This window comes from Nematolebias whitei, chromosome 1, assembly GCF_014905685.2.
Source record: "Nematolebias whitei isolate Nwh7 chromosome 1, NemWhi1, whole genome shotgun sequence".
Classification (NCBI taxonomy): domain Eukaryota; kingdom Metazoa; phylum Chordata; class Actinopteri; order Cyprinodontiformes; family Rivulidae; genus Nematolebias; species Nematolebias whitei.
The window spans coordinates 57,028,252-57,043,030 of NC_056498.1; the positions used below are offsets into that span (position 1 = coordinate 57,028,252).

At 37.1% G+C, this 14,779-nt stretch overlaps 2 protein-coding genes across 2 annotated transcripts in view; one reads left to right on the forward strand and one right to left on the reverse strand.

Moving 5' to 3' along the window:
• Positions 1–170, forward strand: part of crtac1b (cartilage acidic protein 1b) — a 28,845-nt gene extending 28,675 nt beyond the window's left edge. The window contains exon 14 of the mRNA XM_037685641.1: positions 58–170. Within this exon, the coding sequence (XP_037541569.1) occupies positions 58–170 (113 nt within the window). The remainder of the gene's footprint in view (positions 1–57) is intronic.
• A 10,966-nt stretch (positions 171–11,136) lies between these two features.
• The window catches only part of golga7bb (golgin A7 family, member Bb), a 13,154-nt gene continuing 9,511 nt past the window's right edge, over positions 11,137–14,779 (reverse strand). The window contains exons 3-4 of the mRNA XM_037696337.1: positions 12,987–13,088; positions 11,137–11,290 (exon numbers count right to left, since the gene is read on the reverse strand). Coding sequence (XP_037552265.1) covers positions 11,207–11,290; positions 12,987–13,088 — 186 coding nt within the window. The 3' untranslated portion in view covers positions 11,137–11,206. The remainder of the gene's footprint in view (positions 11,291–12,986; positions 13,089–14,779) is intronic.

Sequence of the window (14,779 nt, forward strand, 5' to 3'; positions counted from 1 at the left end):
TCCATCAGCACACTAACATTTTCCTACCTTCTGTCGGTTTCTCCTTTTATTCTGCAGCTCAGGTGGCTTACTTTGGTGTAACGCGGTCTTCAGGGGATCGCGATGCTTTCCACTCGCTTTCTTTCTCTATTCTGCTCATCTCTACGCAGCTGCAGACAGGACTGCTGTAGTTGCTACTGAGCACCCTCCTTCTTCCCTGCTCAGCAGAGCTATATAAAAACTCTGCGTCTAAACTTTTCTCCAAAAACAATTCTTCACCATTTTTTCCTCTATGGATCTCTGCAGCTGTTGTTTTCATCACAGCCCTGCCCTGTCATCACCGCTGCTGTATGCCACCTCCTGGCTCCCGGCCCCCTCTTAATGCAAAAGAAAACACACACAGGGAGCATGCTCGCTGGGAGCCAGATCAGGAGGAACTGTGTCACCTGTGGAGTCCTCGTGTCATTGCCTGGCATTTGTTTTAGTGGGACTTGAACTGAGGCCCAGTCAATAAGTGGAGCTCCAGTATTACCACTACACACACACACACAGGCTAACTCCACCATGCTGCTAAGCTAATCCTCTCACCATCACTCTCGTTTTCCTATAGGTTTATTAAGAAGCCAAAAAAAAAACCAAGGCTCTGGGTGGGTTTGTTTGGGCCATGAGTGTGCCATGAAGAGGGGAGCAGGTAGGCGAACATATGCCAGACCATCTGTCTCTGAAAGAAGGGTTCATTTATTTTGTTATTTATGAATAATGCAACATGTAGAGGAGATGATAAACATAAGGCTGTGTATGACTGAGCACACAGACACAGGACAACATTATGATTTGTTTTTGTGCACTGTACTAAGAACGTAAATTTTGGAGCAAACATCAAAATGAAATGATGTCAGCAGGTGTCATGGCTGAAAATGAGAGTAAAGTAAATGAAAGGAAGCTCGAAAGCAAAGTCGTTTATAGAATGACAGCAAGAAAATTGCTAAAAACTGATTGTGGGGGTAATAATCTCACTAGAATCCCAATTAGTGGCTCAAATTCAGTTAAGAGCTGCCTTTACGATTTTAAAAGTAAACCTTTTTGTAAACATGTCACCTCAAAACCTCAAAAATAAAGCTGCTAAAAAAAACCTTTTATTTTAGAAAAGAGCAAAATCCTTGACGGACTATGTCCTAACTTTCACACCCTGTCTGTAAAATTGTTACATAAACCAACTGACACATGTTTTAAAGATTATTTCCTAATAAATCTTTTCCTGAACTCGGTGTTTGTTTTTGTTTATGTTGAAAGCAAAGAACTGTCTTCATGTGCTGGAAACTATTTCTGGGCATTCGACTTGCAGCCTTGTCCAATTTCAAAAGTGTAGATCGCATAATATAATTATAATATTATTATAATAGATCTAGATATAATAGATAATGTCAATGTCAATGTCAATTTATTTATATTGCACATAAAAACAACAAAAGCTGACCAAAGTGCTTTACAGTTAAGACAGATTAAAAATTTTAAATGTGATTATTATAGATCATTGGCACTGAGTCACTGTGGTTACTGATGACTTTAATAATTGCAGCTACACCGATGATCACATCATTGTTTATGATGGTCATTTTTAAACACAATTTTATTTGCTATTTTAATTAATGTTTACTCCTCATACAATTTTTGTTCCTTCTGTAAACATTTAAACATTAATTCATACAATTTTGAAATGAGCACCTTCAGGTGCCAAGCAACAAGGCATGGCAAAGAGAGAAAACATAGGAGCAGGAAAAATATACACGACTACTTTGCAATTCTACAAAAAACACATGTAGATGCCTACAGCCTCTCCTGCTCTTAATGGGGCAGCATGCGACGTGCACGTGTGCAGGAAAAGGGAGCAGTTGGAGCAGATGGTGTTTCTCGCTGTAATAATAAAAGTAACATGGGTTTCCACTGTTTTGGAGAAGACGGATTTCTGTAGCCTATGAGTATGGGATTTGCTCCATTAGATAAAATGTCCCACACCTTTTGTATCCATATGTGGAGGGGTCTGGTTCCAGCCATTGGTTGTGTACTTTAGTACTGCAGTGAGTAATATGCTCAAGAGTTATGTTTTGGCCTTGATGTTAATACAGTTTGGATTTGTTCCTAATAATGCTACTGTAAGAGTTGGTATCAAATTGTTCCCTCCAGAATAAGTAAAGGGTTAGGGCAGAGCTCAAATATGCGGGTGTAGTTGGTGATTAGATGGTCTTTAACAGATTAAATAAAAGAAAATTGTTACATCTGTGTGGTGTTTTTCCCTGAAGATATTAATACCATATTTTTTGCCGTATGAGTCACACCTTTGTGCATAAATTTGTAAGTTCTGACACTTATACACCAAAGCGACTAATTTGTTTTTTTCCCATATTTATAACCTGATTTTTGGCTAAGATCTGACTATTTCATTCATTCTGATATGGAAAATAGTGAACACTACCATTTTCAGCCACTAGAGGGCCCTTGACTAATATGGCAAGCCAAGTGTCTCATTAATAGGTAAAAGTGGCTATTAATGAGACACTTGGCTTGCCATACAGCCGCCTTCGTCTCGCTCCGGAACTCCCGGAGCAAACGTGAAATCAGCTGCAATTTGCCGCTCCGCTCAGGTGAAATGCAGCTGATTTGACCATTAAAGTGCATTTATTAAGGAAACGTTCAACTGAGACACACCTTTACTATAATGTCGAGCAAACAAATAATTGTTTTTAGGTGTTAATCTTGTTAAATTTCGACAAAATGCACAGAGCCCGCCTTCTGCACAATCCCGCTTCTGCAAATTGGCTTTTGAAATGCAGCTGATTTTACCAATAAAGTTCATTTATTAAAGTTCAGTTGTTTTTGCATTGAACGTTTTTTTTAATTCATTTATTAAAGAAAAGTTCAACTGAGACACACCTTTGCTATAATTTTGAGCAAACAAATAATTGTTTTTAAGTGTTAATCTTGTTAAATTATTGTTAAAGTCCTCCCGTGTACGCTCCCGCAACCACCATTTGGCAGCCAATCGATTTTTGGCACAACACCGGCCCACATTTCTGGGTGGTCAGCGTTGACGCATAATAGATGCAACTTATACGGTGAAGCGACTTATTTATGTTTTTTTTTCCACTTTATTAAACATATTCAGACTGATACGACTTACTGAATGGTGGTGCGACACGTACAGCGGCAAGTACGGTAGTAAAAAAGAAAGATTTATTTTTTATTTTTGGCTTCTTCTTTATGCAGGGGTCGCCACTGGGAGCAAACTTACATGAAAGGTTTGGCAACTGTTTCACACCGGATGCCATTCTTGATGCAACCTGGGCTTGATCCTGCAGCCTCAGAATAACAGGAATTAAACTCCAAGCTTCCACATCACCATAAAAAGTCAATAATCCTGGTTATATAGAGTAATCTAGGTGCATGATATATTTGGTGAACAAGAACAAGCTCCACAAATCTTGTCTGTTTGAAACCTTTTTTGAAGTTTTAGAAAATGATGAATGCTTTGACAAAAAACTTTAAATAAAAAAAAAAGGACAAAAATTTAACAAGATGTTGACTTAGCTTTTTACTTTGCACGCTGTTCTATACGGGAGCTTCACGTCTCAGTCACTAAAACTGTCAAGTGAAGTCAGCCTTACTTTTATGCAACGAGTTGTTAACTTTTATTTCCATTTTATAGATAAAAGCATTAGATAATCATTTTTTTAAGCTTTATTTTTAAAGAAAAGTGAACTGGAAGTATGCTTTGTACCGTTTACTGCTCTAATCTTATTCTTTCACACTAATTCATTTCTCCCCTTAAATATCCTGCTTTCATTCATTATTGTTAACGAGGTGATGAGAGGAATTCTCTCATTTGCTTATCTCGTTTTATCTCCTCCTTAGATCTTTAATTTGGTGTTGGGTAGAGAAAACCGACACAATCCCTTCTATCTCTTTCTCTGTCAGTGTTTATCTCAGCTTCGGCTCTGCAGGATCTCACACTCAATTCATTTAAAAGCAGTTTGAAGAAGAAAGCTATTTGTTCCTTTAGCTGGAGAAAATGACACAATAACCTCTATGTCACCAATAGGTGATGTAATCTCAAGTGACATTTACATAGAATTGCACAATGTTAACTTTTTAATGCTCAAAGCTGTGGGTTTTTTTTTTTTTTCATTCAACATTTTGGCCTTAAAGGTCTGTTAATACATCAGAACACAACTGTCAATCACACGGAGGCAATCTTCATGCCAAAGCCAACAAATTATTGTAAAAGACTCAAAGCACAATAAATCAAGTGGTTTAAGAGCTGTTCCCTCCTAATTTCTCTTTGTCCTAACTTGCATAAGCACCTCAGTCTTGAAGATTTTCTGAAAGAAATTCAGAATGTTCTTGATTGAATACAACATCCATACATCTTCAAATAAAGTACCAAAACATCTATTTGGCTTGAACTTTCTTTTTGACAACACACTAAACATTTCTGTTTGTATCATCACACATTTATTCACTAAATTGAGTCAGTTTTTCCAAGAAGAAATTAGCAATCGTGTGAATTTCATCTAACACTTATACGCAAGCACTCAATCTCACGATCTACAATTGCATTTACCAGCTTCCAGTTTAAATGTTTTTGAAAAACAGTCAAGTTTTATTCAGATCTTTGGTTATATTTAAGAATATACCTTTATATAGATTAGTTCTAAAAAGTTTTTTTTTTTTTTTTTTCAGAAAACAAAGGAAAGCAAACCGAGGTCATGATTCTTACAAATTCTTGGGAATTTTAATTCATGCATGTCTCTCTTTTAAGCCACATGTTAAAAACTTAATAAACTGAAATGGAAACTGGGTTTCTTTTTCGAAAATAGAACTCGTTTGACTGAATGCTAGGAAACGCCTTGAAGCTGCTACTCTTCTACCAGCCATTGATTTGTGGTGACATTATTTACATGAATGTCCCTGCCAGCTCCTTGCAGATGTTGGATGCTGTCTATTATGGTGCACTAAGATTCATAACTGGTTGTAACTACCATCACTGCACTCTGTATTCCTTGGTCTGTTGGTCTGCTGCCTTCTTATATCTCCTCCCTCATGTCACATCATCAGTGCAGTTACAGCGTGTGCTCTCAGGCCATCATTACCTGCAGTGTTCCTGTATCCATTGATCATTGGTTGGACATCATTAACTTCACGCAGACTCTCCCACTGGTACATTTTCATCTGTAAATCACTTCTCGGTCTGTTGCCTTCATACAGTATATCTCCTCTTACATGTCACTGCGTGACTGCAGCTACAGCGCTTTCAGGACATAATTACTTGCAGTGCACCCTCAGTAGGTACCAAACTTGGCAGAAGGGCCTTCTCTGACTCTGTTCCTGTATCCTGGAAGACCTTGCAAAAAGATCTGAAGCTCTTGACCTCGCTAAGGGATTTTAAACAACTGCTAAGTTCCTGGCAAAAAACAACGCAGACGTTCCTGTTTTTAGTATTTTACACTGCTTTATAATTTACCTGTTTTTGTTTCATTTTTATTTCATGTCTTCTATTTACTTTTCATTTTATATGCTTTTTTTAATACAACTGTTGTTGCCTGTGCCTCTTCTGTGTTCTACTTTTATTTTAATTGTTTTTTATTGTTGTATATTGATGTCTGTACTTTATATGTTGTCTGTCTAAAATAGGTCTTAATGAGACTACCTTGCTAAATAAAGGTTACAAAAATATGATTGAGCACCACTTCCTTCCCGTTGAGCAAAAAAGCAGTACAAATCAAGGGAAATGTGGAAGAACATTAACTGTGCTCTGAAGCCAAACAATAATAAAAGTTTTAAACTTGAAAACTGACTGCAACATCCTGGAAAAAGAAAGCTTTTTTATTACTATATTTTTTAAATTACCTTTGACCTCAGGTGTTGAGCTGTTTCTTCAATCCTTTGGCGTCGTTGAGAAAATATCTCATTCTCACCACTCCTCCACTGTCTGCACTCCTGTGATCTTCTCAGCATCTGAGCCAGAACATTATCACTTAAAGGGAGGCTGTGATGGATGTACTGTAAACTCATCTACACACACACGCACGCACATAATGCTTTAAAGACAGACAAAACTCTGACCAATGACCCTTAATACAGCGAGTTAAAAAATATTCTGTGCGGTTGCATCTGGGTTATAATAACTTTTTAACTGTCACAGTGTTCAGAGTTGTTCCTAAGAGGCTAACAAACAAACAAACAAGCAAACAAATGAATAAATAAAGTAATTTGAGACACATAGAGGCAAATAGTGTCCTTTGAAGTACAGATGTGTTGAAGTTCTGACTGCTGAGTGACATAATTTGGTCTCGCTATGTGTTATTTTTTTTTAATTTTTGTGGATATCCTGAAAAGTGTGTGCAGGAAATCAAGAGGCGACCGTGTACACTAAGTTTTTACCAGCTGCATGAGTTTTAACTTGTTGCATATTAACAGCAATCTGTGCTCATAATCATCTTTTCAGCAACTTTGATAAATTCTTTATTCATCTGCTGCAGATAAAACAGTTCTCACAATCAACTTTTTTTTCCACAAACATAAACTGAATTTCAAGTATTGTGTTAAAAATCAAATTAAGACATCAAGATATAAAACAGATTGTAGATCTGGATTTCACTTCCTATCATTTGTATCCAAGCTCCAACACACATCATGCAGTATAAACTGTGTGTTACAGAGAAGAAAAGGACTCAGGATGGCAACATATTGCACATTTCATCTTTTATAGAAGACTTTACAGTAAGTGTTAAAAGAAATCCCACTCACAGCTCTTCAGACATACAGTTTGTTCTCACTAATGATTGGTTCATTTCAAGTACTGTACAACACAATATATCAGAAATGTACAATACTAAATAACTTTACAGGCATAAAAGTCACCCGCATCTCTTTCATAATCAAGTTTTGGTAAATAAAATACAATAAACAGCATGGCTAAAATAAATTCTTCTGCTTGCTGATATTTCAGTTTAACATCTAAAGAGAGTCTTCACTCCTTTGGTTTATTAAAAAAAAGCTGTTCTGAAAAGGGAAACATGGTATACAACCCTTTGTAATATACCGTATTTTTCAGACTATAAGGTGCACTTAAAATTCTTGAATTTTCTCAAAAATCGACAATGAGCCTTATAATCCAGTGCACCTTATGTATTAATTCTGGTTGTGCTTACTGACCTCAAACCAATTTTATGTGGTTATTGTGAATGAGGTGAATAAAGTTTGACTTATCTGACTGTCTTGTTTCACTTAATGCACCTTATAATCTGGTGCACCTTATGGTCCGAAAAATACAGTATGTTGAAAGATGCCATACCATTATTTATCATTATTAATACCATTATGTACTAATAAATATATTGTCTTTGTTGAGATTATTATCATATATGTGAATAGCTTTAAATTGTTTCTGTGCTATACTCTCCTGCTTCTTTATCGACAAATCTTTGTTCTGATTGGTCAGGTTAGATTCAGATTAAAAAAAAAAAATAAAAATACAGTTTGTAGCAAATGTGTTTTCACGTTTGTAACACTTGGTGATTAGCAACTTTCCATTTGGACTGTTTGAGCTCTTTATACTGATCATGTCTGGACAAAAACCATCAGAAACAATGCCCTCTGCTGTAAACACTTGTAAATGTTAACATAACAGCGATAATGAGAGTAATAGTTGGGATTTATTCTATTTTTATTAACTCATATTCAGTCATATTAAACATAAATATAAAAAAAAGTGTTTAAAAAGTCTGTCATATTGTTCAAATAGTGACAGTGGCATGTCTTGGCTGTTTTGCTGCAGCAAGAAACGAAAATATTGTGTAAGACGACGTTTTTGAAATTGTTCAGGATTACTGTGTTTCTGAGAGGAAAGAATTGAGTTTTTTAGTAGTTTGAGCTCTGTAGGTTTTAGAAATAAACAAAAACAACATAGACATTTATTAACTTATCTTATCGTCCTCTTAATGTTCACCAGTTAGCAATAGACACAAAGTATACATGATGGATCCGTTAGATTTTCAAATGTTTAGTCATGAAAAACAAGTTAGAAAATAAAGGATTGCAAAAATATTAAGCATTATCTTGAGAAAGATATAAACAAGAAAAATAAAGAAATTCAATTGATGTTGTAGTTGAAAAATTTCATTTAAAATTTCAGCTTTTCCAAGACTTTCCAACCAACGGAGTGACGGTACAGCTGCTATCATGGCTATATATCCTTCAAGAGCCTTTAAATTTGGCACATTTATATTTACCCCTGAGAGCCATCAATATGAACAACTAGGGATGCACAATATTATCGGCATGGTATCGTTATCGGCCGATATTAGCGATAAAGTTAAATATATAAATACAGTATATCTGTTTTTGTATGACAACCCAGTGACAAAGATGCCTGCATCGCCAGCACATTATGACATCACATGCACCGTTGAGTTTAGATTTGTGAAAATGTACATAGTTGCTCTGTTTGAGTGTTATTGTGTTAGAGGGAGTAAATGTCATAAATAAATTTGACATTAAACATAATCCAAGTTGAAGTGTTTCATCATTTTAAGCTCCTTTTTGGCATCTGCATTTGGTAGTAGGCCAAATTGACAAAGACCATGCAGAATAATGTAGTATTTTAATTCCACAATAGATACAGCTTTGTAGTCTCTGTAAGTAGGTCTAGGGAAAAAAAAATATCAGTACTGGTATCGGTTACCAGCCAAATAAGTTTTAACATATTGGCATATCGGATATCGGCCAAAAATCCAATATAGTGCATCCCTATCAACAACTCATGTCATCATCATCTTTACTATTAACAATATACAAAGCTACACTGGCAACATTTAAAAAAAGATATTAGACTAAAGAAAATGTCAGAAAATGACAAACATGTCATTTTCTATTTCTTCCTCGTTGCCCAAAGTTAGAAGATCTGGAATCACAAAACAGTGACAACTGAGAATAATGATATAAATCAGCTTCTTAACATTTAACAAACAAGTTTGAATGAACAAACAAACACACAGAGTTCATTTTTCTTCTGGATAAGTCGTTTATATTTCTTTTTATATATATATATATATATATATATATATATATATATATATATATATATACTGTATATATGTACTGTCCAATGAGCTGCTTTATGTGCTAATTGGCAGTGGTGAGTCTTTTAAACAGCTCAATCAATCAGCTCCAGGTTGGATATCCATTTCCACTGGGATGAAACATGAAGGCATCAAACAAAAGGAAAGGAGGCTGAACACAAACACAGCTAAACCCAACTGCTGTCGTAAACATGTTGCGACGTAAACTGGTAATCCAGGTGATGTGGAAATGTTCAAATCAAACCGTATAGGAGCAAATAAATCAGCCGTTAGACAATGACTGTGTGCTGATTAGGTGATGTTATGAGTGAATTTACAAACCCAAAACATGAGAAACAAATGTTAAATGACTAAATATGTGATGAGAAAAACATGAACAATACAAACAGTAAACAAGTCAACTAGTCTTTAGCTGGTCTCATCTTGTGGTTGTTGTTGCTTGCTCATTTCCTTTTAGCAATATAATGATGGCAGCTTATCTTATCAGACTGTGCACAGCCACAAAAACGTTAGTCAAAAAAGACAGTCTATTTAACGACTACTCCTTCTCCAGGGATCACCCCTGCGAGCAAACTCACGTGAAATATTTGGCTATTTGTTTTACGCCGGATGCCCTTCCTGACACAACCTGGGCTCAAACCTGCAACCCCAGGATTACAAGACTGCAGCACTGACCACCAAGCTACTGCAGCCTCCAAGAGCAAATGAATACTAGATGTCATTAAGTTAAACTTTCTCAAATTGTGCTTATTTTTAAAAAAAGAGTTATTTTTTGCCTGAAAATGCAGCGATTTTTTTTACCTGATTGTGAAATTTTATCTGCATCATCTTAATGTGTGTCCAGTGCAATGCATTGCAAAAGTGTATGTTTGTCTATTTCTGTTGTTTTATGTATTTTTAAAGACAATCTGAATCAACATGATGGTGGAAAAGCTTATAAGAGGTTTAGGCTTCCGACTTTGTGTGGGCTGATTCTCCTGCCGGTTTCCACACTCAAACGAAAGCACCTTTCTCATAAATAACCATACATTTTCTTGCTGTAGAGATACCAGCCCACACTCTTTCAGCGTTCTCATGAGTAAATGGGCCTCTTTGGAAGCATTGATTTGAGACATCTTAAAGATATGCAAGCTTTTTATCTTACATTAAAATGGAACTAACTGCACAGCCACACACGTTCCACAAAATACAAAAACCCATATAAAAAAGAACAGATGCAGTCTTTCTGGACCTGGATTTGCTGCAATGAGCTTAAACCACATGCAAAATCATTTCTGGATCCAACTCTAATCCAGACGTGTGCAGGAATGCGTTTCCTCTACAGCTACATGTGTGTGTTTCAATGCACATGCTCACATGTCCCCTCCATAGCATGTCTGCATGATGCTTTTGCATGGTCGTGTGCATTTGTATGAATTTGCGTGTGACCTACAGCTGTGATGTGGATCACTTATATCCACTGCAGGGAATAAGGAGCATAAATAATTCAAATTGCTCTTTGGTAGCTGTTTGATATGTACGTCAAATGCCTGTATATGGGGCACAGTCCCACAGTAGGTCCAATTTGCCATTATTCAGAGCAGCTTGACCTCAACCACCTGAAACAAATGCAGTCGTTCAGCAAGAAAAGAGAACACGGTGTCTACTGGGAGACTTGGAAGATGCTCTCGCTTGGGATGTCAAAGCTGCTGCTGAGACTTCAGAATAAACTGCGTGTAAGTCAAGTGAGAGATATGATAAATTAATAGGATGTGGACTCCCTTTCTGATTAAAGGTGAGCATGTGACTGATGGAGACTGATGTGATGTAATAAGATGAGAACAGGTGAATGAGAAAACAATAAATGACAGATGTCATACTGATGTGTAGATTCAGTGTTTGTTACTGTATCCATCTTTATAAAAGCCATCCTTTCAAGGTGTTATGTTGAAGGCCCCAGCAGGAAGTGCGCGAGTGTTGTGGATCACCTCCTTGCCTTTTTTTCTCAATTTGTCCTAGAACCTGGTGCTCTCATGTTTCAGCATGCGAATATTGGTAAGCGTCCCGCTGCCCCTGTGGTGGTACCCGTAAGCCTGGCGCTGCCCCTCCAGTCATCGGGCACTGCTGCATGATGACAGGCTGCTGCTGGGACTGGAGCCGTCTGAGCCCCGGTCCTCAAATACACTGACCTCTAGCTGAGGACACAATGAATGTCAAGGAACAAAGAAATAATAAAGGACATTGTGGGTCTACTATTTGGGGAGTGCAGGAATGTAAAACTTGTGCAAATATAAACACAAATATCCTGGTAGTCAGTCATGCACAATGGCTTGTAAGATTTTTCCCCAACATATTTCTTGATGAAGAACAGCTTCAGTTCTGAAACTGGTTGATCTCTTCATCACTGCACACATTTTCTGGTGTAAGAGGTCAAGAGTTTGAGTTACAATTTCTTCATTTTTTTATTTACTCTTTATAATAACTTTTAGTCTCAATCTTGTCCTGGGTGCACTTCATCCAGTTAGGTTTGGAATTTAGTCCTAGCCATTTCCTGTAGAACCTGCTGGAATAATTCAAAATGCAATGTTCCACTACTGCTTGTAAGCCATTCTAACCTAAATACACCAAAATGAACATAAATCATGATAGTCTCACCTTATGTTTAGCAGAGAGGAAACAGTTTCCAGGCATGCATGCAATATTTTCAGTTCTCTAAACACCATCCTTCTCATTTGTATTTGAAGAGATCTTCTTTTGGCTGTAGCTTCTTTTTTGTGTGGAAACATGGCTGCATACTTTCAATAGTCAAAAACTGAACCTTCATTAAAGGGGATTTTCTTCCAGTTCAAATAGACAATATATTATGGACTTTATATAAAGTGTTCGTAAATATTGTTCCATTTAGCATGAGAGAAATGTTTTACGTGGCAACTAGTTTCTCAATGTCCACGTTGCTATTTGTAATTCTATGCACTGAGGCTGTTCTACATTTGCTGCAGGGGATCAGGCCTAACTGGAAATTGGATTCTCCGCCATTCTTTCCTAGATGATGGAAAAGGCTTGGACCAGCCCGTAACAAAATCAGCATGATACTGCCAAAAAGGCACAAGATCTGCAGACTCACTCAAGAAAAACCAGTCTCTGTTGTGTCCCATACAGACATCCACATCCAGCCTTACTTGCCCTAATATGAAAGGCAGCATGACTTCAGAACTTGAAGCTGTTATGCATTTTAATACATTAAAGCGTGACATTTGCTAATCTGTTGTTTTGGATAATGAGCTCTACATCCAAATTTTGGAAATAGAGACCATAGAAATGCTTTGGCTGTGTTGGTACAAAGTTGGCCCTTCGAGGTGAAGCTTGATCTTTACAGCAGTCTGGGCCAGGCCTGTGTGATGGTCTGTTGGACACATTTTCTTTTTCCTTTCGCCTGCATGTGTGATCCCTCCAACTGTCAGAGAGAGACAAACTGTTGGCCTCTTCCAACAGCAGAACAGCTCATCTGTAAAATAATGTACCACGAACTACACAAACAGCAAGGTTAAGCAGACCACAAAGCAAACCATTATTTTGGAGTACTAAAATAAAATAAAATGCTCCACCACAACTGCATGCACATTTTTTGACTCCTTTTCAGCTATTCTTTCAAAAGATTTAGCATGCATGTCTTCAAACTTGCCATTTTAGATTTACTCCTTGGGACCAAAATTGCTACAGAAGGGCACCTTTCAAAAGCAAAAGCAAAAAATATATATATTTTTGATTCATGCAGTTTATCTATATGTTACCATTATAGTTAATGCCAGTTATTTTCCACTACCACTTTCTGGACATATATTCATCATTTGTTGAACTCAGGGGAAGGGATAGCAGAAAAGTGAAGGATACAACCCTCATTCCTCTCTCTATGGGGTCTGTGAGCAACAGACCTCTCGGAGCGTAGATCTTCTCATTCTGCTCCTGGATGTAATTTGATATTTTCTTCAAGACCTAGACAAAAACACACGTGGAGAGATTTAAGGAAAAGACTGAGGTACACCAAAATAAATCCAATTTCATTTTGAACCATTAGAGGTTTATTAAAAAATGCAAACAGACTGGACACTAAATAATATGAGCAGCCGTACCTACTACCTCCACATTACATTTAAAAATATATTCTGTATTACATGTTATGACCATTTATCATTGAGGGGTTCAGCATGAGAATGGATGTTTTAGGTGAAAGTCTCTGTTTTCTCTAACCTAAATAGATTTAAAAACGAGCCTCAGCTCCTTCATGCAGAATTCACACAAGACATAATACAAGTATTATTACAAACTCAAAGTAATTCCATTTTGATATAAGCGCATTAGTTTTTTTAACATGCTTTCAAGCAGGACTACTAGAACTGAATTGTTAAAACCGATTAGCTGTTCTTTTCTCTTTTTTTCCCCCCATTTGGACGCGTTAGCTTCTAAATTAAAAAAGGACAGACTTGATTCTATGCTTTAGTTTGCTGTCAGAGCAAAGTGGAAACACAAAAATTCAAAGTGGACAGTTTATTTAGATTGCATTGACAGTAAATCCACCTCTTCTGCCATGCCTATTGCGTTTACAGTGCACTAACCAGCAGTGGAGTGAATCTGTGCACTTCAGACCATGCCGTTGCACACAAAATCAAACAATGTCTGTGTACATTCTTCTAAGCATTACAACTAAATTAATGGCTAAGAACCTTGAGCATGAAAACCCGTCTCAGGCTGATGGTCAGTCATGGTAAATTAACAGCTCTGAACTATGGCATCATTAGAACAGCTCATTCATCCTCAGATAAGCTTCTGTGGAAACCAACAATGCAGGCATGCCATGCATTTCCTAAACATTGACTAATGATGTCAGTCAGCTACACAAGGTCCTTTTTTATTTAGGAGGGCTGTTGCTCCACCTGGGAAAGTAAGTAAATCTATATAAAGAGTACTTTTTCAAACCTGCAATGAGAGCAAAACTCAAAAAGTGGGTGCAATTTTTGAAGTATACTCTGAATGTTAGGAAATGCCTTGTATCTGTGACTTTGCTTCTCTCCATTGACTACGGTGACATTATTTACATGAACGCTCCTACAAGCACCCTGCAGATGTTGGACGCTGTCTATCATGGTGCGCTATTCATAACTAGCTGGAACTACCGTACCCATCACTGCACCCTGTATTCACTGGTTAACTGGTCATCATTAACTTCACGCAGACTCTCTCACTGGTACATTTTCATCTTTAAATCACTTCTTGGTTTGTTGCCTTCATACATCTCCTCCTACATGTCTCTGCGTGAGTGCAGCTACAGCGTGCACTCTCAGGACATTATTACCTGCAGTGTTCCCTCAGTGCGGACTGAACTTGGCAAAAGGACCTTCTCCTACTCCGCTCCTGTTTCCTGAAATATCTTGCAAAAAGATCTCAAGCTCTCAACCTTGACCTCTCTAAGTGGTTTCAAATATCTGCTAAGTTCCTGGCAAACACCAGTACAGACATGTTAATATTTTTAGTTTTCTACACCGCCTTACAATCGAGCTGATTTTTGATACATTTTTTAATATCATTTTCGTTCATTTTTCTTTCATTTATTCTTTTCAGTTTATATTCTTTCTTTTATGATTGTCTACTGTTGTCATCATTCTTTGTTAAAAAAAAACAGGTCTCTC